At 37.3% G+C, this 27,725-nt stretch overlaps 1 protein-coding gene across 8 annotated transcripts in view; it reads right to left on the reverse strand.

Moving 5' to 3' along the window:
* LOC124644856 (titin homolog) overlaps window positions 1-27,725 on the reverse strand; it is a 52,770-nt gene that overhangs the window by 12,073 nt on the left and 12,972 nt on the right. The window contains exons 6-16 of one of the 8 annotated variants that reach the window (XM_047184471.1): window positions 22,032-27,641; window positions 21,274-21,648; window positions 19,971-20,903; window positions 19,100-19,891; window positions 15,345-18,788; window positions 13,291-14,178; window positions 12,612-12,968; window positions 9,889-12,228; window positions 9,143-9,547; window positions 3,443-8,979; window positions 691-3,412 (exon numbers count right to left, since the gene is read on the reverse strand). In XM_047184471.1, coding sequence (XP_047040427.1) covers window positions 691-3,412; window positions 3,443-8,979; window positions 9,143-9,547; window positions 9,889-12,228; window positions 12,612-12,968; window positions 13,291-14,178; window positions 15,345-18,788; window positions 19,100-19,891; window positions 19,971-20,903; window positions 21,274-21,648; window positions 22,032-27,641 — 23,403 coding nt within the window. Of the gene's footprint in view, window positions 1-690; window positions 8,980-9,142; window positions 9,548-9,888; window positions 12,229-12,611; window positions 12,969-13,290; window positions 14,179-15,344; window positions 18,789-19,099; window positions 19,892-19,970; window positions 20,904-21,273; window positions 21,649-22,031; window positions 27,642-27,725 lie in introns of all 8 variants that reach the window. The other 7 variants (XM_047184470.1, XM_047184474.1, XM_047184473.1 and 4 more) reach the window with 7 other exon arrangements.

Consider the following 27,725-nt stretch of genomic DNA (forward strand, 5'->3'; position numbering starts at 1 on the left):
TAATGTCATCAGCCATGTTACAATACAATAACAATATCAATTTTATTCACGAACTAACATCTATACGAATTACTTATGTAGTCCGTGTCCTCTAGATTCCGTTGTACAATCCCTAGTTAGCTGGCTAGTTACAGACAGCTGAACTATATAGTCTCACACGTATTTGTGAAACGAGTACCCTAGGGCTTTCCGTAGTGTCATCAAAATGCTGGTAGAATGGCAGCAAAAAACCCAAGACCGAGAGAAATGGAAGCCTTCACCTGAGGGGGGTTCCAGTAACAAAATGTACGTACGTACATAAATTAGTAAATAAAATTATTTTTCCTTTAATTCCTTTATCGAATAATAGATGGCGTTAGTGACATGGGTATGAAACATTGAGATAGGAATATATGAAAGCATTTTGGTGACTCACGCGAGGTCACGACCTTCCGGGCCTTACGAATTTATCCTTATTACCAATTCGGGTATTATGTTGTGAGTCACCCTCAGTTCTATTTCGGTGAAAATTCGGGGAAATGGAAGATTATATCGAGCCTTTGGTAGCTGGTTTACTTTAGTGTAATTGAAGTAAAAAGTTACGCATATATAAACGTTGCTTAAGCATGTCTTAAAACGTTGCTTAGAAGGTGATTAGAGATTTTTATAAGTAAGGCTGATTGTCTATTAAAGTAAAATTTTAAAACTCACCGCGAATAGATCTAGTGAAGGTCGGTGGGATGGGAGAAGCTTCGAAGCTCGGGTACACTTTTAGGTTGGCAACAGTGTTCACAGACCCATTTTCATTCTCAACCGTGCACGTGTATTCAGCTGAATCACTCACAACGGCATTCAAAACTTCAAGTGTAATAAGCCCATCGATAAACTTCGTCCTATACTTCAATTTGTCATCTAGAAGCACGCCATTTTTGTACCAAGTAATTTTAGGATCAGATGACGATAAGACACTACATGTTAGCTTGACCCTTGAGCCCTCAACGGCAGTTCTGTCGGTAAGGTAAGTAGAAAATACAGGTTTTCTTTTCAGGTCTCTAGACAGCCCGGAGCGCTTTTCCGAAACTAAGCTTCGTGCTTCGCTTAAAGCTTTAGACCTATGTCTCTCAACCCTTTTGTCAGACTCCGTCCTGTCGTACCTTTCAGTCCTCCTTTCGTCGCTACTGACAGGTTGCGGTGGCGCTGAAGATCTTAGCTGCGAGTCTAATACCAAAGTTTTAGCTTTGTAGATAGTCCCACTCCTGCCAAGTGACTCTCTTTCTGAGAATTTTTCGTGTTCAAAAGTTCTCTCTCTGTAACCGGGTGGTCGTGAGAATTCCATGGTGTAATCTCTGTGGTTGTGGTCCACGAATTTGGTTCGTTCGACAGAACTTTGTCTGGTTGGTTCGTAGTGGTACTCTTTTATGTAATGGTCGTCTACATCAGTTGCGGTAGTCACGTCGCCATTCGTTGTTCGTCTGGGCTTGGAGACTTGTACCTCAGAAGTTGATGACGGCTTTTGAATGTCATCAAATAACTGTTCTTCAATTTGACGTCGTTTTTCTTGTCTTATTCTTCGTTCATTTTCTCTAAGCTCCTGTTCACGTTTATCGATTTCTTCCTGTTCTTTTAGGAATCTAGCTTTTTCTTCTTCCTTCCTCTTCTTAGCTGCGTCTTTACGAGCCTTTTCTAATGCCTCTGATTCTAGTTTCATGCGTTCTTCCTCTTCCTCTCTTTTCTTTTTGGCAATCCTTTTCTTTTCAAGTCGAGCTTTTTCTTCTTCTTCTCGTACTTTTTCTTCTTGTTTTTCTTTTTCAAGTCTTGCTATTCTTTTCTTTTCCCTCTCTTGTTTTTCTTCTTCTTCTTGTTTAGTTTTATTTTCTCGTTCTATGGCTTCTAATCTTTCTTTCTCTTTTAATTTTTCTTCATCCTTTTTCTTTTTCTCAGCCGCTTCTTTTTCTTTTAATGCCTTTTCTTCTTGCTCTAGTTTTAATTTTTCTTCTTGTTTTCGTTTCTTTTCGGCAAGTTTCACCTTCTCCTCTCTTTTCTCAGTATCCTTTTCCTTTTTCAGCTTTTCTTCTTCTTGACGTTCTTTTTCTTTTTTGCTCTCTAGTTCTTTTTCTTTGGCCTCTTTTTCACGTTTTTCCACTTTGGCTTTTTCTTTATTATCTGTGGTATGATCCAGTTTAGATTTTCCTTCTTCTACTTTAGGTAGTTGTTCTTCACCTGCACTTAGCCTTTTGGGCTTGTCAGTTTTCGTTTTTGCTCCATTTTTCTCGTCTTCATCCTTTTTGCTTTTTGACACCTTTGCCTTTACAAGTCCCTCTTTCTTTTTCTTTTCAGTCTCTGAGCTTTCTTTTTCAGCATCCTTAGTTTTTGCGACATCTTCCTGAAGTTTTTCGGTTTCATTATGTTCAAACTTTTCACCGTTAGTGGCTTGTATCTTTACTGCATCATCTTTTTCTGTCTTGTTCACTTCCAAATTGGGTTCGGAGTCTTTTTTCTTTTTCTTAGAAGGCCTTTTCTTTTCGGCCCCGCCTTTCTCAAGTTCTTCAGCCTCTACTTGCTGTTTCTTGAGTTTCTTAGCCTCAGCTTGTTGATCCTCAAGTTTTTCAGCTTCAAGTCGCTCTTTCTCGAGTTTTTCAGCTTCAAGTCGCTTTTTCTCAAGTTTTTCAGCTTCAAGTCGCTCTTTCTCTAACTTTTCAGCCTCAAGCTTCTGTTTCTCGAGCCTTTCAACTTCAGCTTGCCCCTTAGCGAGTTTGTCAGCCTTTGCTTGCTTCTTGGCAAGCTTTTCAGCTTTCACGCGCTCTTGTTCTTGCTTTTCAATCTCGAGTCGCTGTTTCTCAAGTTTTTCAGCTTCGAGTCTCTCTTTCTCGAGCTTTTCAGCTTCTACGCGGTCCTGCTCTTGTTCTTCAGCCTCAACTCGCTCCTTCTCTTCCTTTTCGGCTTTTAGTTTATCCTTCTCAAGTTTTTCAGCCTCTAGTCGTTCCTTCTCGAGCCGTTCAACTTCAGCTTGTTCTTTAGCGAGTTTTTCAGCTTTAACTCGTTCCTTTTCTTGCTTTTCAGCTTCAAGGCGCTGCTTCTCTAGATTTTCAGCTTCTAGGCGCTCCTTCTGTACCTTCTCGGCTTCTAAGCGTTCCTTCTCGAGCTTTTCAGCGTCTAATCGTTCCTTTTCAAGCCGTTCAGCTGCAGCTTGTTCCTTCGCTAATTTTTCAGCCTTTGCTTGTTTCTTTGCGAGTTTTTCAGCTTTAACTCTCTCCTTTTCTTGCTTTTCAGCTTCCAAGCGCTCCTTCTCTGCCTTTTCAACTTCTAGGCGTTCCTTCTCCCGCTGTTCTTCCTCAACGCGCTCCTTCTCTAGTTTTTCAGCCTCTAGGCGTTCTTTTTCTAGCTTTTCTGCTTCCAGGCGCTCTTGCTCTCGTTTTTCAGCTTCAAGTTTCTCGTTCTCGATCTTTTCAGCTTCAAGTCTCTCCTTTTCAAGCTGTTCAGCTTCTGCTTGTTCCTTAGCGAGTTTTTCAGCCTTTGCTTGTTTCTTAGCTAGCTTTTCAGCTTTCATCCGCTCCTTATCCAGCTTTTCAACCTCAAGTCGCTCTTTCTCTAACTTTTCAGCTTCAACTCTCTCCTTCTCGAGCTTTTCAGCTTCTAGTTTATCCTTCTCAATTTTTTCCGCTTCAACTCTCTCTTTTTCTTGCTTTTCAGCTTCAAGTCTTTCCTTCTCGATCTTTTCAGCTTCAAGTCTTTCCTTCTCGATCTTTTCAGCTTCAAGTCTCTCCTTCTCGATCTTTTCAGCTTCAAGTCTCTCCTTCTCGATCTTTTCAGCTTCAACTCTCTCCTTCTCAAGCTTTTCAGCTTCAAGCCGTTCCTTCTCTAACTTTTCGACCTCAAGTCTTTCCTTCGCGAGCTTTTCAGCCTCGAGTCTCTCCTTCTCGATCTTTTCAGCTTCAATTCTCTCCTTCTCAAGCTTTTCAGCTTCAAGGCGTTCCTTCTCTAACTTTTCAGCTTCGAGTCTTTCTTTTGCGAGCTTTTCAGATTTAAGCCGTTCCTTCTCTAACTTATCAGCTTCTAGGCGCTCTTTCTCCACCTGTTCAGCCTCTAGACGTTCCTTTTCAAGCCGTTCAGCTTCAGCTTGTTCCTTAGCGAGTTTGTCAGCCTTTGCTTTTTTCTTAGCGAGCTTTTCAGCTTTCACTCTCTCCTTTTCTTGCTTTTCAGCCTCTAGTTGCTCCTTCTCTAGCTTTTCAGCTTCCAGACGCGCCTTCTCTTGCTGCTCAGCCTCAACTCGCTCCTTCTCTAACTTTTCAGCTTCTAGGCGGTCCTGCTCTAGCTTTTCAGCTTCCAGGCGCGCCTTCTCTCGCTCCTCAGCCTCATCTCGCTCTTTCTCTCGGTTTTCAGCTTTAAGCCTCTCCTTCTCGAGCCTTTCAACTTCAAGTTTTTCCTTCTCAACTCGTTCAGCTTCTTCTTTAGCGACTTTTTCAGCTTTAACTCGCTCCTTTTCTTGCTCTTTAGCCTCAAGTCGTTCTTTCTCAACTCGTTCAGATTCTTCTTTAGCGAGTTTTTCAGATCTATCTCGTTCCTTTTCTTGCTCTTCAGCCTCAAGTCGTTCTTTCTCGAGTTTTTCAGCTTCTAATCGTTCTTTCTCAAGTCTTTCAGCTTCAGCTTGTTCCTTAGCGAGTTTTTCAACCTTTGCTTGTTTCTTTGCAAGTTTTTCAGCTTTAATGCGCTCCTTTTCTTGTTTTTCAGCTTCTAGGCGGTCCTGCTCTAGCTTTTCAGCTTCTAGGCGCGCCTTCTCTCGCTCCTCAGCCTCAACTCGCTCCTTCTTTAACTTTTCAGCTTCTAGGCGCTCTTTCTCTTGGTTTTCAGAGTCAAGCCTCTCTTTCTCGAGCCTTTCAACTTCAAGTTTTTCCTTCTCAACTCGTTCAGCTTCTTGTTTAGCGAGTTTTTCAGATTTAACTCGTTCTTTTTCTTGCTGTTCAGCTTCAAGTCGTTCTTTCTCGAGCTTTTCAGCTTCTAATCGTTCCTTCTCAACTCTTTCAGCTTCAGCTTGTTCTTTAGCGAGTTTTTCAGCTTCAATCTGCTCGTTTTCTTGTTTCTTGGCAATCTTTTCAGCCTCAACCCGTTCTTTTTCAAGTTTTACAGCTTCAGCCTCTGCTTTAGAACGTTTATCAGCCTCGGTCGGTTCCTCAGCGAGTTTATCGTCATCTTGTTGTTTTTTATCAGACTCGATTTGATCCTGAGTAAGTACTTTATCTTCAGGAGTAACTTTTCCAAGATTTTCAGTTTCCTCCTGTTTTTTAGTAAGTTGTCCATCCTCTTCTTTTTCCTTAGTGAGGTTTTCTTGCTGAACTAGTTGTTCAGTTTTAACTGGCTCTTCCTTAATTTCTTCAGACTCCGCTTGTTGCAGCCCTTCAGACTCTGATCGATCTTTTTCAACCTCTGTAGCCCCAGACTGTTCCAGAGCTAATTTTTCAGCCTCAAGTTGCTCCTTCTCAAGTTTTTCAGTCTCAGCAAGCTTTACAGCTTCATCTTTACCCTTTTCAAGTTTTTCAGCCTCAAGACGTTCTTTCTCAAGCTTTTCTGTCTCAGCCTGTTGGTTACTATGTATATCCGCTTTTTCTTGTTCCTTAGCAAGTTTTCCTTCTACACGTTCTTCTTTTTCTTTTTCAGCCTCACTGGGATCTTTCTTAACCTGTTCCGCTGTAGCATCCTCTTGTTGCAGTTCTTTGACGTCGGATTGTTGACTTACATCTTCTTCGTCAAGCGCTTTTTTGTTTCTCTCAGTTTCATCCTTTTGTTCTTGTCGTTTTTCTGCTGTTTCCTTTTTCGATAGTTTCTTCTTTTCAGCCTCTTCTTTGTCTTGCTTAACAATCTCTTCTTTTGTACTTTCAGATTTATCTTCATCTAAAGTTTTCATATCTGTTTTAACTTTTTCAAGTTCCTCATCCTGACGTTTTTGTGTTTCCTCTTCATCTAAATGTGTTTCGTTCTCTTTTGTTACTTTTTCCTTTTGTTTTTTCTCTTTCTCATCGAAATCTCCATCTTTTTCCACTTGTTCTACTTTTTGAGGTTCTTGCTCTACTTGTTCTTGTTTTTTCACATCTGTGTCAGCCTGTTCTACTTCTGTCTTTGGGGCTGAAACTTCATCTTCCTGTCTTGTATCAGTTATTTCAGACTTTTTCTCAGATTCACCGGCATCTTGTTTAACTTCGATATCAATTTGTTTTGATACATCAGTCTTTTCTTCCGACGTTGTTTTTTCAGTGTCCAGCTCTTCAGAAGGTTCTTCTCTACCTGTGGATTCTTTGTGAGAGCTGCTATCCTTCCCTTCAGGTTGGCTCTCTTTAACATTGTCATGTGCCTCGACCTCTTCTTGTTTCTGTATAAGCTGTTCATCGAGACTGCTATCACGTTTCTTTTCTTCTTGTAATTGTTGATTGATACTTCCTTCGGATTCATGCTTGGCACCCTTATCATCCTTACTGGCCTTGTCGTCTTGCTCAAGCTTTGTGTCTTCTTCTTGAACAAGTGGTTGTTCTTGTGTAGCTTGATCCTTGTCTGGTTTTTCAAGAACTTCTTGTGGTTCTGTTTTGAGTTCTTTAATATCCTGTGACTCCTGATCTTTTTCAGGTTCTTTTTCCAGACTTTGTTCAGCTCCTTGATCGGTTCCCTCCGTCTCTGACTGAACTTTTACACTTTCAACTGCCTCTTTGTCAGAAACAATTTCTTCTTTTGCACTTACATTTTGAGCGTCATCTTTTTGAAGATCGTGCTCGGCTGGTTGTTTTTCTTCTGCTGCCTTTTGAGCGTCATCGCTTATTTCTCCTTCCTCAGAATCTTTTCTTTCTTCTTCAACATCTTGTTGGTCTTGTTTTGGCTCTTGTAATGATTGCATCGCAGGACCTTTGGCGCCTAGTCCACTTCCAGGTTTTTCTTTGTTATCCTTTTCCTCCATTTTCTGTTGAGAAGCACTTTCGTCTAGTTCTTGCGTGGGCTCTTTCTGTGCCTTATCTTGCTCTGCTTTCTCTTCAGATATTTCTTTCTTATCAGCTTCTTTTTTCAATTCTGAACTAGTTGCCTCCTCCAATTCTTTTGTTTCCTCCACAGTTAATGTCTGTGTGAGTTCCGCTTCTTCTCTTTTTTCTAACTTTTCAACGCTTTTTTCTGGATGCACTTCTCCTTGAACCTCAGTTTCAGCTGTGAGTTCATCTTCCTTTGGTATTACAACTTCTTGTGCGGCAGATTCTTGACCCTTCTTTTCGGTTTCGTTTTGTTCAACTGATGTTGTAGCCACTTGTTCATCTTCTTGGGCTGGATTATCCTGAACTTCGTCTTCTAGTTTCTGTTCAGGTTCTTCACCCTTCAATTCTTGTTCAACAGTTTCATCATTTTCAATTAATTTAGCCTCTTGTTGTTCTGCTTCCTCTTCAATGGAATGAGACGTATCCTCTTCTATCAATTCGTCTTTCTGTAAACCAGCAAATTGTATTAAGTTTTGTACAGCAGCTACAGCTAATGATGTGATTTCTTCTACGAATTCAGAAGCAACTTGTTCCACTTCAGATTTTATGTCTGGTTCTTGTATAAGTACTTTCTTGCGAGCCTTTTGTTTCTTTTCAACAGGTTTTTCTTCGGTTTTACTTATAGTTGGTGTATCGGAGGTGGAATCTTCTCCTTCTTTTCCAATTTTTTCTGGTTCATGAGCAGACTCATGAACATCATCCTCTGGTTGCACCACATCAGCAGTTTCACTAGATATTTCCTTAGAAACTTTTGCTTGTTCATCACTTGGCTCTTTTTCTGCCACTTCTGATTTCATTTCCTTCGATTTTTCAATCACTTTCTGTTTTATTAAATCCACAACATCGTAAATTTTCGATGAAATTTCTAGGAATACTGGAATTTTCTCCTTTACCTCTACAGTTGACTTAGTTTCCATGTCAGTAAGATATTTGTTTAGACATTCTAATAGGTTATTTACCCGTGTTGTTGTTTCTGGGCCTAATAAAGAAGCTTGTGGGACAAGAGTTTCACAAACATTTGATTTTAACTCTTCGAGTATAATCTTTGTGAATGCAGCATCACTTGGCAATCGAGCAGTTTTATCTAAATTAATATAAAACTTGATATCTTCAAAGTGATTTAAAACTTTTCGCAGCGACTTGGAATATGCTTTCCAGCCTTGTTTGTTAGAATCATCAATTTCTAAAATTCCTGACACGTTTTTAATGGAACGCAGTATAGTTTCAGAAGGTTTGCCGTAGTTTTCGAACATATATCTTTTTTGTATACTGGAAATTGTTCCTCGCATATTCGATATACTGCCATAAACAGAATGAATAGCTGTAAGAATGTGATCTCTTATTTCAGTACTAAGTTTAACTTCAGCCAAATCTTTTTCAAGAGTGAAAACTTTCTCTTCTAATTGATCTAAACTTTGCACAACATCAACGCCTTTTTCTATTAAAACGTCAGCGTTGCCAACAAAACTGAGTTTAAGTGTTTTGATTGTGTCTTTAAGAATGTTCAAACTGGACACAATACCCGAAAGTTTTTCATCCTTGCTATTGGCATTGGAAGCCTCTTCTAACAGTTTAACTGTTTCATCAGTATCGGTGGAACACTTTTCGAGTATATTTTCGGTTTTGACTTCTACGGTCACTGTTTCAGCTACCTGAGTACTAACATCTTGAGTTTCAGTCATGTTGTTGACTAGCAGTTGTAATGTAGCACAGGCTTCCTGGAGCAATTCAGGTGGACTGTCCTCGTTAATCTGGAGCTGCACACTCCGCACGCTGCACTCTAAATCTTCAAGAGTTTCATTGAGTGTGTCATTTGCTGCTCCGTCGTAATCCCGCTTGAGTTTAATAATCACGGTCTGCACCTCATCAAGAACATCTTTTAAAGCTTCGGTTTCTTCAACGTCTCTAACTGTTGCAATATTTGTTTTATCTGTTACTTCTTGAAGTAACACTTCCAGTTGTTTCATTGAATTTCCTTCTTCTTCAGCGATTTCAACTGAAATGTAAAAAAAAGATGTTAAAATGTCTTTTCGACATGCTCTAGTTACCCAAATTAGTGTTTAATTTATGACTGCCTTATCGCATATGTATTAGTTACGGTGTTACATAAACATAAAAAAAATAACTGTCATAATAATATTCAATACATTTGTAATTACCTATTTCTGCTGCATTCAGAATATCAGGCATACCAAATACTATAGCTTTCTCCAAATCTTCCTGTAAATGCGTAATGATTTCTGAAACTTTTTGAAGAGCGTTTGGATCAACTTTGGGCGCAATATCCTCAGCATTCTCCAATGTTTTATCAAGTAATACTGATAATGCGTCTTGTAACTGTTCCGCTAATTTTACTTGTTCAATTTGTTTTGTTTCCTTGTTTACATTACGCAATGAAACAGTTTCTTCGCCGATCACGAACTCTAAACTTTCTTTCAGACCTTTAGCTAGTTCAATAGTTTCTTTAAGCTCTTCTGAGTTAGTTAGCGCAGAAATTTCACCTACCACTTCGGACACCTCTTCCGATATAAACTCATCGATGTGATTAATGAGTGCCCCTTGTTCTGTAAAAAGAAAAACATTTTAGCTTTGGTAATAATTATTATGCTGTTGATATCCCATCAAAAGCTTAGCGTACAGTGCATATATATTTTTAGTGAGTGCATGTAAAATTGTGCATGTGTGTGTGTGTGTGCGTGGTGTAGTGAGTGTTATATTTAAATTATCAAGTCTAAGAGCCTATGAAAAAAGAACTTCACTAATTGAAATTGTAAAAACTTAGTAGTCTTATTACGATTATTTCCTTCGAGTATCTTAGTGCACCTTATGTATTACGAAATGAAATGTAAGTATGGTAGATATTAAAAGTCAAACCCATGACTAACAAAAATAATAATCTGTTTACCGGTTCCTTTTACTAAACTATGCGACCAGGCATCATCTTTTTTAACAATTTCAATGTCTTTCGTTGAAGCATTATTTACTGTGGACTCTAGATTTTCTGTAGACATACGATCATTATAAGTACCATCAGTGTTCAGACTTGGGGTGTCTGACAAAGCATTTTCCACAGTCGAGGGTTTTACAATATCGTGCACATGTTCACTGATATCTATTAAACCCTGAGACTCTATCACAGTAGTTATCTGTGTTTCATGGTTTTCTTTCATTTCCGATGGAGTCACTTCTTCTAAAATTAATGGCTCAAAAATTTGGATGGAATGATCTGCTTCAATGCGCTCAGTTTCTAAAGATTCTGAAACGTCATAAGTTCGTGCCTCCAGATTGTTATCATCATCGCACAATTTGTCGAAAACAATATTTTCACTTGTGACTTCTATGTTTGTAAGAGCTTTCTCTGAATCCTCCTGAATGTTACTAGCATTTATGTCATTTTCAATCGTCTTTACTGCATCTTTTATAATGTCTTCAATTTGTTCAAGCACCAGTAATTCAGTTTCATAGCTTGGAGCAAACATTTCGGTTCCAAAGGTGTTACTTTCAAGTTCTGAGCCGATTGCATTCTGTTCATTTTTAATTAAGGGTTCTAGGTTTTCTAAAACTAGAGGTTGTATATTCTCACTTGCTAACATTTTTTCATCGAAACAAATGTTTGGTGTAATAGATTCGGTTTTTTCACTGTTAACATTTTCTAAATACATGGATTCGTTTTCTTTATTTTCAGTAAACTGGGCAGCAACCGATTCGCATTTCTTTTCTTCGATAGATGACAAAGATTCCAGAATTAATGGACATAAATTCTCACTCAACATCGATTTACAATTAGTTTCCTCCGGTGCTTGGTAGGTAACATTCGAGTTCACTGTTTCCATTTCTTCGATGGGAAGTGCTTGTTCTATAACTTGTAAAGTATTCTGTTGTACAGCAATAACTCCTAATTTGTCTTCCAAGGTCTTGACAGCAATTTTCTCATTCTCCTCTAAATGCTCAAGTAAAACTTCTTCGATTTGAGTTGGAACCACATTCTCAATTTTATCATCATTTGATTTCTGAACAGTAGCACTAACTGGTTGAATATCCTGCATTGGCATTAAACCTTCTAAAATCATGGGTATATCAGTTTTAATTTCATGATATGAATCAATTTTTGAAATCTCTTCAGTAACATTTTTTGTGTCAATTGAGTCAATAAGCATTACAGATTGACCATTTTCAATCAACGATTTATTTGCATCTTTATATTGTTCTGTCGATGATGCTGTAGTTGTATCAATGTGATCACTCATCAATGATTCTGATAAAATAACTTCACCTGTTTCAGTAACACTCATTTCTGGTACTGAACTTATTTCAACACTAGGATACGCGAATTCGTGACTTTTATTTTCAATTGGTGTTGTAGACTCCAACAGCATAGGTGGCAAGCTTTTGTAAACTTGCAGAGTTTGATCAGTTAACTGCTCATCAGATTTCATTGAAAAGGCTTGCTGGTTCTCTTCAATATCCGTTACAGAATCTAAAACAATGGATTCGGATGTTTCGCCGATGGATATTGCATCTTTGGTAAACTCAAATATGGAACTGTTATCCACATCGATAGTAGGCTCTACTTCTGAAATAATGGGTGGATTCCTTTCAGATACCACGATTTCTGTATCAAAAGTATCTTTTTCATTATTCAAAGATTTGTCTTGAGCTTGCTCGGACTTGTTTTCATCCTTTTTTAGTTCTTGTAAAACTGGAGTAAATAGCTCATCGTTTTTCAAGTCTGCAACAGTTTCAAATACTATAGGTTGAGATGATTCACCCGCAAGTTCATGAGAATCGACTTCTTTTATCTCAGCTATGTGTTCAGCGGTTTCTTCAAGACAACTTTCTAAAACGATTGGTTGAATTTCCTGATGAGGCACAAACTTGCCAGAAGTATCTTGTTCTGCTACACTAACTTCGAGTGCTTGTTCCTCAATGGAACTTAAAGTTTCCATGGTTAAAGGCTTAAAAGTTTCACAAACTACGGAGTCTTTGTTATCTACATTATCTTGTACTGTAGAATATTCTGTTTCTACTTGACTATGTAATATTATGGGTTCTGCTAAATGAACTGGTTCCTCATTGATGTCTGCATCAATGAGTTCTTGGACTGAAGGTAATTTAATCGATTGATAGATTGATTTTTCATTTGACCCGCCTACTTCAAAAGGTGTTTGTCCATGTCTTGTCTTAATGTCATCGATCAAACAATCAATCAATGACGGTGTATCTTCGAATGTTTCAAAGTGTGTGTCTGAAAATATGTAAGAAAGTGTACTTTAATAAATTCGTATGTGTGTGTGTGTGCTGTGTTTGAGAGAATAGAAAGCGGATAGACAGAATAACATAGATTTGTTACGATAAGTTATTTTTGAAAAATGGCTAGTTAGTTTTTTTTTCTTATATTAATATGGTTTTCCAAATTGGTATTTAATTATTTACGAATTGAATTAAGGTTTAGGAGCTTTTATTAAGTTATTTAATAGCCTTTTACTTTTGTTATTTTTTATTACTTTGATTGTATTTCTAGAAAGCGTTTTAATAAATCCTTTTTATTTGTATTATTTTCACGAATGCATGATAAAGTTATTGTAACTACAATATCAAGTAATTGATTATAAACAGAATTATCGTTACCGTCCTGTCCTTGAACAGTTTTTGAATAATCGTAAACTGTAACTGTCTCGCTTTTATCGTCCCGAGTACCATCTGATTCATGACTAGGGATTGTTTCTGTCGCAATTACAGGAGAATTTTCCAATTCTGTCGTAACTAAGCCATCAGTATCAATGAGATTATCTACTGACTCTTCATATAAGTCATTCTGTATTTCTAGTTCAGAATGTTGTTCTTTTGGATCACAAACAGCAATTTCCAAATCAGGTGGTGTTGTACTTTCTTTCAAAAGCGATTCATCGCCTGATTTCTTTAGTTCGTCTATAGACTTATTACCTTTATCTTGTAATTTTGTTACGTTAATATCCACACTTGATTCTGAAAATGTAGGTTTTTAAAAGATATTTCAAGGTTTTTTTTTGTTTTATGGACAACTAGAATTTATGTATATTTAATAATTGTTAAAAATGTAATTTTTAAAATAACATTTTTTTTTCAAATGTGAGATAAAATTTAAGATTTAACTTTTTGACAACAGAGCTTATAAATAAAATGAGAATAGTTTGCTATTTCAAAATAGGCACAGCACTTACTAGTAGCTATGTGTGTTTACGATGCGTTTTTTGTCTGTTTTTAAATTCTAAACGCGCTATAAAATGTATTTGAAAAAAAAAAACTAAAAGACTCAATAGTTAGTTACCATTGTCTTCATGTTTTTCAGAAACTCCTACGTTGGCAGCTAATTCTTGAATATCAAACTCTTCCCCCACTACTGGTATTATTATAGTTTTAGCGGTTTCTATAAGCAAAGATTCAATTACTTCACTATGAGTTGTTGGTTTTGATTCTAGCCCCGTTTCTTCAACATTAGCTTTGGCTGTTTGTAATTTAGTTTCGTTACTATTATTATCTTGGTTTATGGTAACCTTTTCATTCGCATTGATTTCGAGTTCATGTGTTTTGGCAATCTCTGTAGTTGCTTCATCTTTATTAAAGACTGTTTCTTCACTTTCGTTACTGTCCTTTTTATTTTCTTCATCAGTATCAAGAGTATTTGATGGTGGGTTCGAATCTGTCAAGATTTTCTCTTTAGCAAGTGAAGTTTCAGCAGTTAGAGATTCATTACTATCAGCAACAATTATTGAAGTTTCCGTTCTAATTTCAGGCTCAGGTTCTATTTTCTCCAAAACCTTGGAATTTGACTTATCAACGTTTTCATTATCCACAGACGCTTTCGAACGTTCTGATATTAAAACATCAAGTACGCTAGCAAATGATTCACTAATATTAAGAACCTTTATCAACCTTTCTTTGTTGGTTGTTCCGTCTATTTGTTCTATACTTTCAAGAGCTACTAGTTGCAAGGCTAATAAAGCGCTATTCAAGTCTTGAACTAACGCAAATTGATCGTTATTTATTTTAATTTCAGTATTTTTGGATACAATGTCTTGGAGTATACTATCACGCAGTTGTTGAGCGACTAGGATTGATTTTGCAATTTCTGTATTTTCTGATGTCACAGACAACTTACCGACTGTGTCAATAATATCGTTAGATAGATATTCATCAAGTGTGTTCAAAAGTGTTTCTGTAAAAAAACACATTTTTGTATTGTGTTTTACATGTTTCATAAAAAGAAAGCTATTATTTATGATTTTGCAAATTTGCGATGCTTAAATGGTTTTTAGTAATTTTATAATGATTAGTTTGCAGTTCAAAGGTCGTCATCTATTTCGTTCAGTTTAAAAATAATATTAATTTAAATTATTAAATATTTTTTAAATTAAATATGCTTTCTACTTGAACACCAATGATCTACTTTCCCAAAAGAAAACTTCGTCAATGTAAGTGAAAATGTATGTTTGTGTGTAGTGTAAGCAGTAAAATGTAGTGTGTTTGTGAAAAGTAGTTAACATAAATTAAGCAGAGACCCATTGTACAAATTTTACTTATGTGAGTATCAGAACCGCTGGGAAAATTATCATATATTATTAGTTCTAACGATGTAATGACCAAGTTGATATACAATAAAATGTGCAAAGCATACCATTATTATCTATTAAATTGAATATGGCATATAGTGACCCAAAGGCTGGTTTTTATTTTGGTCAAAAATTAAGCATTGCCAACCATCGTGGCAATGCTGCCAGCCTCTTGGATACACTCCCGGTGGGCAGCGATGAGGAGTTTTTTGATGCAATTTTTTAAATATTTATAGCAAAACATAGTAGGTAATAAGTTAGATAATAGGTGTATACAATATTACTATATGGCATAGGATTAATCATATTTAGCCAGATGATGAAGAGTGTCAAAGCCCGCTTCAGTGTTACTTTCTACGCTATTATAACTGCACAGTATGGAATTTTATAGTTCGGCCATTCAGAGAATGCGTTCCTGACACGTCGCGATTGAACTGACGACGTAACTTTGCAATGGCGTTGCAGTTACGATAAAAATATTTTTGCTGGTTGTTTACCGTTTTAACAATTGAGGAGCATTAAAACAACATTATTATATCAATAATCAATGAATGTAGTTACGTCGTCAGTTCAATCGCGACGTGTCAGGAACGCATTCTCTGAATGGCCGAACTATAATTACTAAAATAAATAATACGATACCAGGCGATGAGATAAATTCTAACAACCCACGCCACCAATTTGTTTAAACTGTTCATCATACTGTGTAGCTATGAAGAATGACAAAAGCTCTTTTACAAAATTTATGCAGCATAACGACATTCATTATTACCAATGCCAATCTTAATGGCATCCGTTGGTTGAGAAGATTCTTCTGTAGCCTTTGTTGAAGTTATCTCATCAGTCATAGTTGTAGTAACAGTAACACTTGCACTCTTTTTACTGTCTTCAAGAATATTAGTTGCTTTGCTATCAGCTACTGGTTCTGTTTCCGTTGCTATAGCTCCATCAGATGTAATTGTTTCACCGGAAGATGGAAGAACTGGGGTTGCCTCCATAACTTCTGGAGTTTTACCGATACATTCGAGTGATTTTTCCACCACTTCATTAACGATTGTTTTTTCTGCTTGGATAGTTTTCTCAACTACGGCCTGTTCATTTCCTGAATCTGATACGTCCGTCGGTATTGTACTAACACTTTCTGTTCCCTGATCAGCTGGTTGATTGGTCAATTCTGAAGTTGTAACCTTTTCTTGCACTAAAGATTCTTCTACATCAGTCACTGCTGTTGCAGCTGAAGCTAGATCAGCTGGACTTAAATCAGCAACTTCACTACCCGCTGTTGTAACGGCTTCATTCTCGGTCGCTTGTTTACAAGTCTCTTCAAAGCTTTCTGCTATAGCACTGTCTTTTTCAGGTTCTAATTGCACTGCTTTAGCCTGGGTATTTTCAGTCTCGATATTAACTATGGCGTTTTCAACTACATCTACTTTTGCTTCAGTTGTTGTTTGCTCTAAAGGCGTAGATTTGGCTTCCATAATAATTAGTGTATCAGCGTTATCTACGGTTACTTCATGTACAGTAGAAGCATTCATCTGTTTCTCCGCGTCTAATAAATTCTCACCAGTTTCTTTTACATCAACTTCTTTACCTTCAGTTATGGACTGCTCCAATTTTTTCGAATATGATTCGATAACTGAGGATACTTCTAAGGATTCTTGGACTACACCTTCTTTTATGTCGGGCTGATCTTTGGCTACCTGCTCAACTGAAATATTTGTTTGCTTCTCTAAATCGACCAAGTCCTTCGTTTCTTTTTTATCAATTTCAGTTACAGACGATTCTGCATCTTTGAACTCTGCTTCAATAATCGGTAATGATTTTTCTGGAGTTTCCGTGATCGCTCCTTCTTCTATGGTGGGTTGTTCTGTAGGCAACTGTTCAACAGGCACATTTGGGAGGTTTTTATCAATATCAGATAAGGACGATTCTGCGTCCTTAAACTCATCTTCTAGTAGTTCTTTGGTAAGTTGTGCCTGATCTTTAGAATCATTGATCTGTTTCTCTGAACCCAACAAATTCTGAGTTGCTGTTTTATCAACGTTTTCACTTTCTGTTATGGTCTGTTGGTCAGCATTATTGGATTCTGCTTCGATAAGAGACATAGATTTTTTAGATAATTCTTCAACTGCTTTTTCTTCTTCGGGAAGTTGTTTGGTAGCAGTTTGATCTACAGGTAAAATTGACTGTTCTTCTAACACAATCTTTGATCCCTCTTTACTAACATTTTGGGTATTAGTTTCTATATTTTGAGACTCTGTATCAACAACAGGTGAAGATAATGCTACGGATTCTTGATCAGCCCCTTTTTCTTTAGATGGTGTATCTAATTGAACAACAGACTCTAAGGGTAATTGATCACCAAGTTTCGTAACATTTATTTCACCTTCTATTTGTAGTTCAGCAGTTTGAGCGTCTGGCTTATCTTGTTCAAGTGAAATAACATCCTCAACAGTTACAACTTCACCCCCACTTACTGCGATTTTCTCTACTATGGCCTCTTCCGATGTGGTTACACCCTCTAAAGGTAAAGTTTCAGTAGCAAGTTCACTTTCTTTAGATGGTGTATCTAATTGAACAACAGTCTCTAATGGTGAAGGTTCACCAAGTTTTGTAACATTTATTTCATCTATTATTTGTAGTTCAGCAGTTTCAGCGTCTGGCTTATCTTGTTCAAGTGAAATAACATCCTCAACAGGAACAACTTCATCCCCACATATTGCGATTTTCTTTAATATGGCCTCTTCCGATGTAGTTACACCCTCTGGCGGTAAAGTTTCAGTAGCAAATTTACTTTCATTGGATGGTGTATCTAATTGAACAACAGTCTCTAATGGCAAAGGTTCACCAAGTTTTGTAACATTTATTTCATCAACTATTTTTAGTTCAGCAGTTTGAGAATGTGGCTTATCTTGTTCAAGTGAAATAATATCCTCAACAGTAACAACTTCATCCCCGCTTGCTGCGATTTTTTCTACTATAGCCTCTCCCGATGTTGTTACACCGTCCAACGGCAATGTTTCTTCGCTGATTACAATATCAGTGACTATATTTTCTGGAGCTATCTGCACGATATTTTCTGCTTTTTGAGCTTCAGTTTCAACTGCAGCAGTTGAAGTTATATCTTTTAGTACACTTTGGTCTTGTTCTTTAACATCAACAACTTCTATTGGACTTTCCGAAATCATATCACCTACTTGCTCAGTTAAGGAAACCTTAGTGATTGTTACAGTAGAATCCAAAGGCTCCATTATTACTTCCGTAACTTTCAAAGAGCTGTCTTGCTTAGCATCGCTTGGAGTCACTTCTTCGAGCACTATTGGTTGTTCAGAAACAACACCTTCACTACGTACAGATTCTTCAGTCACGTTTGCTGATTCAGCAGCTGATTCTATGTTTTGTTGAGCCTCATCACTAATTATTGAGTCAGTGACGGGGATAGTTTCCGAGATTTCTAGTGCTTGAGATTCTTTGACGGGCTCTTTTGTATCATCAGTGACAACAGTACTATCAGTAGTGGTACTCTCTGTTATCAGTTGTTCAGTTTCAACAACTGTTTTGAGTGAATTTTCGACTCCAAGTTCAGCACTAGTTTTCTTGGAATCCTCACTAATATGTTGGGTTACTATTTCAAGGGCGACCTGTTCTTGGTTTGTTGTGAGAGTCTCATTAGAAGTTGTTATTTCTGTAGTAATTTCTGTAGAAAGCGGTCCAGTTTCAAGTGCTGTGACATTCTCTGGTGAAATGTCCGTGATAACTTCGACGCTACTCTCTGATTGTTCAAGAACTTTTTCCAGACTTGTAGTGTCAGATTCATCTGATTTCTGGGACGATTTAACATTATCCTCGTCTGATTTTGCTTTACTTTCTTCTGCCAGTTGTACATTTGCTTGAGATATAATAGCTGTAATTTCTGTTGATAAATGTGTGCTTGTATCGGCTAATTGCTGTAAAACATCGTTTCCGATCACTTGTTTTACTTCATCAGCAGTTTGTAAAGTAAGTTCCTGGACTGCAGATAAAGCATTTTGTAGTTGTTGAAGTTGCTCGTATTGTGCCTCTACAGGTTTTTCAGCCATCTCGATGCTCACACGTAAATCACTTGCAAATGCTATCGATTGTTTAAGGTCATCAACGTTAAGTGTTGCAGATATTATATCAATTGTTTCAATAATGTTGTCGGATAAGTAATCATTGATGTATTGTAATAGTGTTTCTGAAAACATGTAACTCAGATGTAGTGTACAGTATTATAATACGGCTGTGAACATAGAATCTTTAGAAGAAAATTTCTGTTAAAAGTGGTGTGTGTCACTTAATTATTTCAAAGGTAATTGGAACTTTCACGACACTTATAAAATGTTCAAAAGAAATAATAACGTCATTTAATCAGTGATCTTGGGTAAAAGAAATAAGTCACTATAAATTATAGAAAAATTATAGACTAACTTCGTTTTCCATCAATATCATAACTTTCATTGAATTAAATAAAAATTATCCAAAAATTATAATAAAAAGTGAAATTACCTGTTGTAGCTGTTTTGAGTGGCTCCTCAGACTTCTGCACCGCCTGCTCGAAACTGACTGCTTTAATTTCACTCTCCGTTACTTCTTCCAAAGTAATAGGTTCAGTGTCTGAAGGAATGGCTACTGCTTCATCAATTGTCGCACTGATTTTAAACGTTTCTTTCTCAGCCAATGTAAGAGAAGCATGAGTTTCCAACTGTTCCATTAATGTAGCCTCGGCTTGCATTTCTTTCACAGTTTCTTCATCTGCTTTTTGCATCGTCATTACATCTTTAACTTCTGATACAGAAGTTTGTACTATACCTACTGCAATTGTCGTGGCCTTCATTTTATCAGCTGGAATAGTTTCATTAGCCACTTCTAACTCTGTATCTATTTGCTTGGTATCAGATTCCAATTGTTCAAGCTTTGCTTCTTCAAATACGGTTTGTGTTGCGACGACCGCTGCAAGATCAGTTCGTAAACTTTCAGTGATTGCAGCAACACGTTGTAAAGTATCTTTGTTGATTGAAGGGACATCTGCTAAAGTGTCTAATGATAAGTTCTCAAGCGCTGCTAAGGCTGTATACAATTGTTGTGCTAATTGTGCATTTCCTGTACTGACATCATCCTTCAGAACATCACTAGTTTCTGCTTTTAATTCGACTTCAGAAGCAGCGATGTTCTCACGCAATTCTCTGGCAATACTAATAGATTGCTTCAATTCTTCAGCATTGATGACGTTGGACAGTTCGTTTATTATTTCTGTTATATCATCACACATAAACTGGTCTATATGTTGAACTAACAGTTCTGAAAAACAAAAGTAAAGAATAAAAATCTCCAGAAGAACACGATACAGCAGTATAATTAGGAAAACAAAGTAACTTACCGATAGTAGCTTTAAGTGGCTCTTGTAGTTCAGCTGTTTGGCTTAATCCAATATCAACATGCTTCTCATCCACTTCAACTTCGTGCAGCACTGGTCCAAGGTCTTCTATCACAACAGCACTAACAGATTCCGTCTCCAATATCTCTGAAGAAGCTACTTCTTGAGCTTGATTATCAACAACACTAAGTTTTACATCTTCCTTTATAACTGCTTCTGTATCTACAGATTTAGCTGTTTCCATAACAATGGCTTGAGTACCCTCAACAGCAAGTGTTTCATCAATTTGAGGGCTAGCCGATTCTAAAGTTGTTTCTGAGGCTATAATTTCAGCATCTTCCGATGTGACTGTTTCCTTAGTTACAGCGATAGCTTTTTCCAACATTTCTGTTGTTACAAATAATTGCTCAGAAGACGATAATTGATCTACTACACCAGTTTGCTCTAGAATAGTTTCTTCTGATTCTGTAGCTGTAACTAGTTCTGGAATGGCTACGACTGCTTGAGACTCTACTGTCGCCTGTTCGATTTCAGTTAGAGGCTCAGCTGGAGCCTGTAGTGCAACTCGAATTCCTGTAACAGCAACCAAGTCTGCACTCAACTGGGCAGTTACTCTGGTAATGCGCTGTAAAACCTCAGTACTAAGCGTTGGCGCTAACTCTTGCACGTGTTCAAGGACTTGAACTTGCAGAGCAGACAATGCTGTTTGGAGTTTCTGCGCCAGTCTGGTTTGTTCTTTGCGAATTTCTGTCTCCCGACCAAGACCTGCCTCTTCTTCTGTAATTAGTTCTGAAGCAGCAATGCTTTCCCGTAATTCTTTCGCAATATCAATAGTCTCTTTCAAATCGTCAATCTTTATGATAGCTGATATTTCTTCAACTATTTCAATCAACTCAATGTATTGATCAATATGCTGAATAATTTGCTTAGCTTTTTCTGAAAAATAAATGCCACGTTAATCCAATTACGTTTTTGTATCGCTTGCATGATTTAAAACAGAATTACTGGGATTAAAAAAAAAACATCGGCGACAATATTAACCAGCGATGAACGAAAATTTTCACGAAGATTTTAGAATAACATAAATTGAAAAATGGGATTAATAATGTTGTTTATTGATGTTTATGTTATATTAATTTGGTCTTCACTTGTACTTTTGTGAAGGTAATCAATTAATCATTTTTTAAATAGTTAATAGTAATGAGGTTTAAACGAGCAGCATCAATCCTTTTTATACGATGAACTTTGTATAAAGCGCTGATTAATGTAGCCTAAGCCAAATTATTGACATCCACTCTAACTTTACCTTCTTTAAGTTCAACATTTTCCAATTTATCTACTTTGTCCAATTCAACCAATAGCTGATAAGCGGCAAGGAATACGTGCTTCATGTTTTCAATTTCTAATGGGTTCTTGCCATTGTACACTTCTGTACTTTGCCAATCGAATTTCGACATTATAGCTTTAAGGGACTTAATTTTTTTAGTTTTTAATTCTGATATTTTGGAAGAGGCCGAATCATCGGGGTTTAGTGCCAATAGTCCTTGCAGTTCGCTCGCTATTGTGAGGCTTTCATTCAAGTCAGCGTCGCTAAAAGTGCCTGATGCGACTAACAGATCCATTTCAATACCTATGAAACGGTCAATTGCGCTTTCCAAAGAATCGATATTCGAATTGACATCTATAAAAAATTTTGATTGACATCAATACATTTATTAAAATTATCAAACTTTCCCACTTTCCCAGTACGGAGACAAAAAAAAAAAAAACAAAATTTGCTATATGTAGAAGATATCAGACCAACAAGGTTATTTTCATTTTCTATGTAATAAATTACCTCGTAATTGGCAAAAAGCTAATTAAACTGATTGTACATGTGTAACGTAAGTTAAATCGTGGCTTGTGTCTAAAGTCTAAATAACTATTGGTTTCAACCAGTTTCAATTAATTTTACAAATTATTATGTTCTACAACTGGTCAGTAGGTACAACAGATCTAAAGATTTAACCCTGGTTAAAGAACTACTCATTAACTTATCATTATTCTTTGTTATGAAAAACTCACCTTTTGGAAGTTCTTCACTGTAAGCAGTTGTTTTTTCCGAAGTCAAAATAGAGTGCATTGACTTCTCAATATCTTCCACCGGCTTAGCAATTTCCTTTACAACTTGTGCGACTTGAGCGTTTTCTAAAGATCGCAGACTATCTTGTATAGAGTGTATTTCTTTATCCACTTCCATGATTAGAGAAATCTCTTCATTGGCAATTACTTCTTCTGTTTCCATCCTCTCCATCATTTCTTTATGTTTCTCTGTCATGGTCTGTACAAGAGATTCTGTAGTTGTGATATCAACAGATATTGAATCTTCATCCACACCTCTTAGGACTTGTTCTTGAACATTTGTTAGTTGACTGTGTAGTGCTTGTAAAGGCTCCAGCATTTCCGTCAAAACTGCTTTCAGAGGTCCTTCTTCTAACTTTTGTTTCGGAATCTTCACTTGCAGAAGACTCTCTTGTAATATGTCTGTGCAGTCTGATAGGCATTTCAACAAGATCAAAGTTTTTCCTGTACCACTCGCATCTTTGAAATCGTTATGTTTTTCGATACATACTGATACCTTTTCAAGCATTTCTGTTGTGCCCATATCCTCATTTTTCAGTTTTTCTGCTTCGATAAATGTGGCGAATTCTTCGATCATGTCAGATAGTGTACTATCCTCAATCTTACTAGGCCTCGCACTTTTAATTTCGTCAACAATCTCAATCTGTATATTTTGCAGAGAAGATTTGGCGGTTTCAATAATTTGTACAAACTTATCAACTGTTTCAATGATTTGTTTGTCGTCTTTAGTTTTCTTTACTGTTTCTAATAAGCTAACTGAATTTTCAAACTTGTCCAATGGTGCTTTAATCAAAAGTTCAGCTTGAGAGTCCACTATCTTCACGAGAGAGCTTTGAACATTCTCGAGGCAATCATCAGCATGAATAAGGAAAGTAGCTAAACAGCCGTTGAGGTCATCAGTTAGTTTGAGTTCCGATTTCTTTATTTTAAAATCGTTGATTGTACTTTGTAGAGAAGTAAACTCTTGTAATAATCTTATTATCTTTTTATGAGTTGTAGCTTTTGATATTAGACAACGCAAAATTGTAAATTCACTTTTACAAGTCTTGAAAAAGTCTTCAACTATCATAAGGTCTGCCATTGGCAAGTCTGGTTTGGAATCTTGCACCACATTAACGGCACTATCTACAATATCTTCCATCAGCATAAGAGAATCAGATTCTATTTCCACGGCTACTTGTGGTGAAGTACATGTCAAGTCTGAAGCACGAGATAGGTCCACAAAATCATACTGTTCTAGTACAGCAATGTTACTTTGCACTTCATCAATAGTTTGAATTAATGCAACTTCTTTAGCCAACTTTTCTGGAGCTTGCGGGGTAAATTGTATGAGTTCTTCTTGCACAGTAGCGACTTTTTCATATAACTCTTCTGTAATAGTTTTCACCTGCTCGATTTTGATTCCTTTGGAGACATCGGTAGCATCAAGTAAACTATCAACAGTGCGTTCCAATGCTTTAACTTCTTCTGGCACTGGAATATTTTCGACAGTTTTAGTAGTTTCAATAATGTCTTTTAAATGCTCGCACACTTCTCTTAGTGTGCCAACTTTGTTTGCTATCTCAACTGTATTATTGGCCGTTTGCATAGCAGGGAATACAGCGAGCATACACTTATCTAAATGCTCTTTAAATTCAGATACGCTCTGAATCACGGAATGTATTCTTTCCGTCGGCATTTCTAACAAATTTTCATATATTGGAATGTTGCTTGTGTCTAACACCGACAAACTTTGCTGTAGTTCCTGCATCGGCTCAGCAATAGCTGTAAGCTTTGACGGGTTCAATAAATTAGGTATTTCATTTGATCCCTCCATAATAAGAGGGTGTAGAACCTCTTCGATTCCTGAATGCAATTCACCTAATCCTATAACGAATGACTTTAGACTAGAATAATCACTGACTTCAGATAACGTATCTAATGCATCAATTATTTCTGGAGTTTGTAATACAGTGATGTGTTCATTCAAAGTTTGTAATGCTTGTGCTGTTGCTGTACTTTGAACCTCCTGATTGAAAGGCAATATCGCTTGTTCAATAGCAGTTTCTTCGGCAGTTGGTAGCACTAAGCGGTCAGACGGAAGAGTGTCTGCTGTTGTTTTTATTCCTGATATATCTTCTAATGTTGACATTTCATCAGCCGCTTCTACTCCAGCCTGTTCTTGTATCATTAAAATACAGCTTTGTAGATTTTGTACAGCGCTAGCCATATTTACACTTACGTCATAAGGAGTTACATCTTCACCATATTGAGATATAACATCCTGCTGTAATATTTCTAAAGTTGTGTGAAGCTCATGAAGTGGTTCTGCTATAGTTGTTATAATTTCACTATTTTGTTTGAAGCTTTCAATATTTTCCACTATCTGTTGATTCAAAACCATTATATTCTGGTTAAGTTCACAGAGTGGAGTAGCGAATGTTTGGGCAAATGATGATTTATCTGATATATCAGAAATATGTTCTTCTTCGATTCCACTAGCTTTAGTTGAAGCTATACTCTTTTTCAGTTCTTCTAAAACAGGGCAAATATTCTCCAGTGTGGGCGTAATGCTTGTCTTAAATTCTTGAGTGGATTCTATTGCTTTCACATTTTCAATTGCAGCTATTGCATGATCAATATGTTCAATTGCTACTTTAGCTTTCGTTTCGCCGTACTCATGAGGTGCTATAGCCTTTACGTGTTCAGAATCAACATGTATGGTCATTTCTTCCGCCGTATTGATAGCTTCCTGAATACCAACCAAGGTGTCTGCTATATTAGTAAGAAGTGAACAATTCAGCTCTGAATCAAAAACATTCGTGATAAACTGGTCTTGTATAATCCTTAACGTGTTGTGTAGACTCGCAAGAGGCAATACATTATCGACATCTAGATTCTTTATGGACGCATTAATTCTATTAACTGCGTCACAAATTTCCATAAGAGTGAAATATTTCTTAGACTCGTTACTTTCTATTACATTTTCTAACACTTTCGTCAAGTTTTTGTGAAACACCGTCATGTGCTTTTTAATTTCTGGCAACGGCTCTAATCTTGGCAGGTTATTTTCCAAAGCAATAAGGATTTGGGCCATCTTTTGCAAAGCATCCAGTTTATTCTCACTCTGCAAGACGTCAAAGGTGCCAACGTTCTTTTCAATCACCTCTATTTGTGACGATATTTTGTTGAGGTTTTCTTTAATTGAGGCTACTGCTTCCTTAAGGACGGCTTGATCTTCACCTTCAGATTCAGTAGAGAGTTGTTCAAAAGAAGTTCTTAGCTTAACAACTGACTCCATAACAGTTTCAATAATTTCAGTATTGTATTTATGTAACGGTGAAGTTGATTCTTTTACCGACAGTGTTTCAATTTGTTCTAGAGCTGTTTGCAAGTCCTGTATGGAACCGGACATATCGTTGAGAATAACTTCACTGTTGCGTACTTTAGCAACATCTATAATTTTACCACTTCCAGCACTTTCAGCGATGCAGAGCAAAGACATCAGAGGACTTTTCAATTCAAATACTGCCTTTTGAGTATCCCTCAGATGTTTGACTTCAAGAGAAGGTTCGTCGACTTTGATTTCACTTGCTTCGCTAAGAAGATTTCTGGCTTTGATAGTGTCTGCGGAAAATTTGATAACTGTACTCATTTCCTTATTTAATGACTCGATTTCTGTAAGAACTCTGTCTTCAGTGAGCAAATAATCTGTAGCTGTTACAGAATTAATGTCTGTTATTAATTTCTGCATTTCACTTCCACACGTTTCGATAAATGCTACGCAAGTCTTTTTTACAAGAGTTCTACTGTCACTCTCCATATCAATGCACTTTTCAATAAAGGCTAATGACTGTTGAAGAGCCTTCAATGGCTGCGGCAGACTATTAAATAATGTACTGCTGACCTCTTTAGACTCAACAGCAGATTCTTTAACAGCATCTGCAATACTATGTATTTCCGACAATGGAGAAATTAAACTACTTATAATTTCTAAGCTTCTCGAAGCCGTTGCTGCCGATGACATGAGTTCAGACTTGAGAATGATATCTCTTTCAATAATTTGAACGTCATTTATTACTTTAGATAGCGAAGTGCTGATGTTGACCATTTTATTCTTAAATTCTTCATCTGTAATTGACGGTTTCTTGGGTAATTCTATTTCTACGGACTCTTTTTTCCTGAGGACGTCTTCCCTGGCTTTGCTTACCGACTTTTCACTGCCTGAGCTGGATCGTCTTGAACTACGACTGGTGCGCCTTTCTCTCTTGGGCTTAATAACAGGAGACGGCTCTGCTTCAAATGACGACTGACGCAAAACTTCATCCTTAAATAGAATAGTTTTTGTAGGCTCTGATGATTCCTGACCATCCTCTCCTGAAGGCTTTGAAGATTTAGATTTAGGCTTTCCAGAACTGTGCGCGCTCGCAAAACTTTGTAGATCCGACATCGCTTGAGTGTCATCATCCCTCTTTTCTTCAGACAGAGATTGATCTCGTGATAAACTGAAAAAGTCATCGGCACTTCTCTGGGAATCCGACTTCTTCCTCCCTAATTTAAGAGAAACATCTGACTTTTCTTCCGACATCATTGCCATTGTTTTCTCTAAATAGTCCTCTCCTCCCATTCCAATATCTTGGTCTAACGACAACTGAGGTGGACCGTTTTCGTCGGCTATCGATATATCTTCGATATCTGCTTCAGTACGCATATCTTCATCAGGCACAAAGTAATCGGGTGAGACGTCAATTATAACTGCCTCCATCAACAAATTACCAGACGTCGAAGTTTCTTTCACGAATCTTAATGGAGGGAGTTCAACCACATTGTGTTCTGTAATGTTTTCTGATAATTGGTCAGCATACATTTCAACAATTTGTAAAGCTTCTTCTTCGGTCAAGTCCGGAGTTTCGTACAGAGACACCGATACTTCTTTCCCATCAAAAGAGAATGAGATCTCACCTTTATCATCAAGAGTAGTTACATCGCCAACAGGAGTATCATACATCTGTGAAGTTCTTTCTTCATGTATAGTGCTGAGGGATAAGTTCCTTTGCAAAGCCTGTTCTTCAGCTTTCTTCTTCTTTGCTTTCATTGAATCTTCAAAGCCAAGTAGTGAAGCAGAACTGGCGGCAATACCCATACAGTTCTGTGCCTCACACGTATAAGTTCCTAGACAGCAAGTGCCATCTTGGCCAGATATGATCCTGTGAATGTCACCTGGCTTGAGTTCTTCACCATCTTTGTACCATTTCAGTACAGGTTGAGGGACACCAATGACCTTACATTCGAGGTTCACGGCCCCCTCATCAGACAATATTGCTTGAAGATTCTCTAAGAATCGAGGTTTCTTATAGTGTCTAGGTATGATTAGTTTGAGGAAACAGGAGGTGACGCTGTGTCCGAAGTCGTTCATAGCGACGCATTTCCACTCGGCTTGGTCGAGGAACTCGAGGCTTTGGATGTCGAGGTAGAACACCCCTCGGTCTTCCCGGCCGTGGTGGCAGCGAGAAGACTCGTCCACCGGCTGGTCGTCTCGGTACCATAGTACCGACGGTTCAGGCGGAATGGCGACTGAAATGAACAATTAAAATGATTTATATTCATTATTTATAGATGATAAATAATTATTTTGAGCAGGTGAAGAAACTAACGTAA

The sequence above is a fragment of the Helicoverpa zea genome, chromosome 31 (assembly GCF_022581195.2).
Source record: "Helicoverpa zea isolate HzStark_Cry1AcR chromosome 31, ilHelZeax1.1, whole genome shotgun sequence".
NCBI classification, from domain to species: domain Eukaryota; kingdom Metazoa; phylum Arthropoda; class Insecta; order Lepidoptera; family Noctuidae; genus Helicoverpa; species Helicoverpa zea.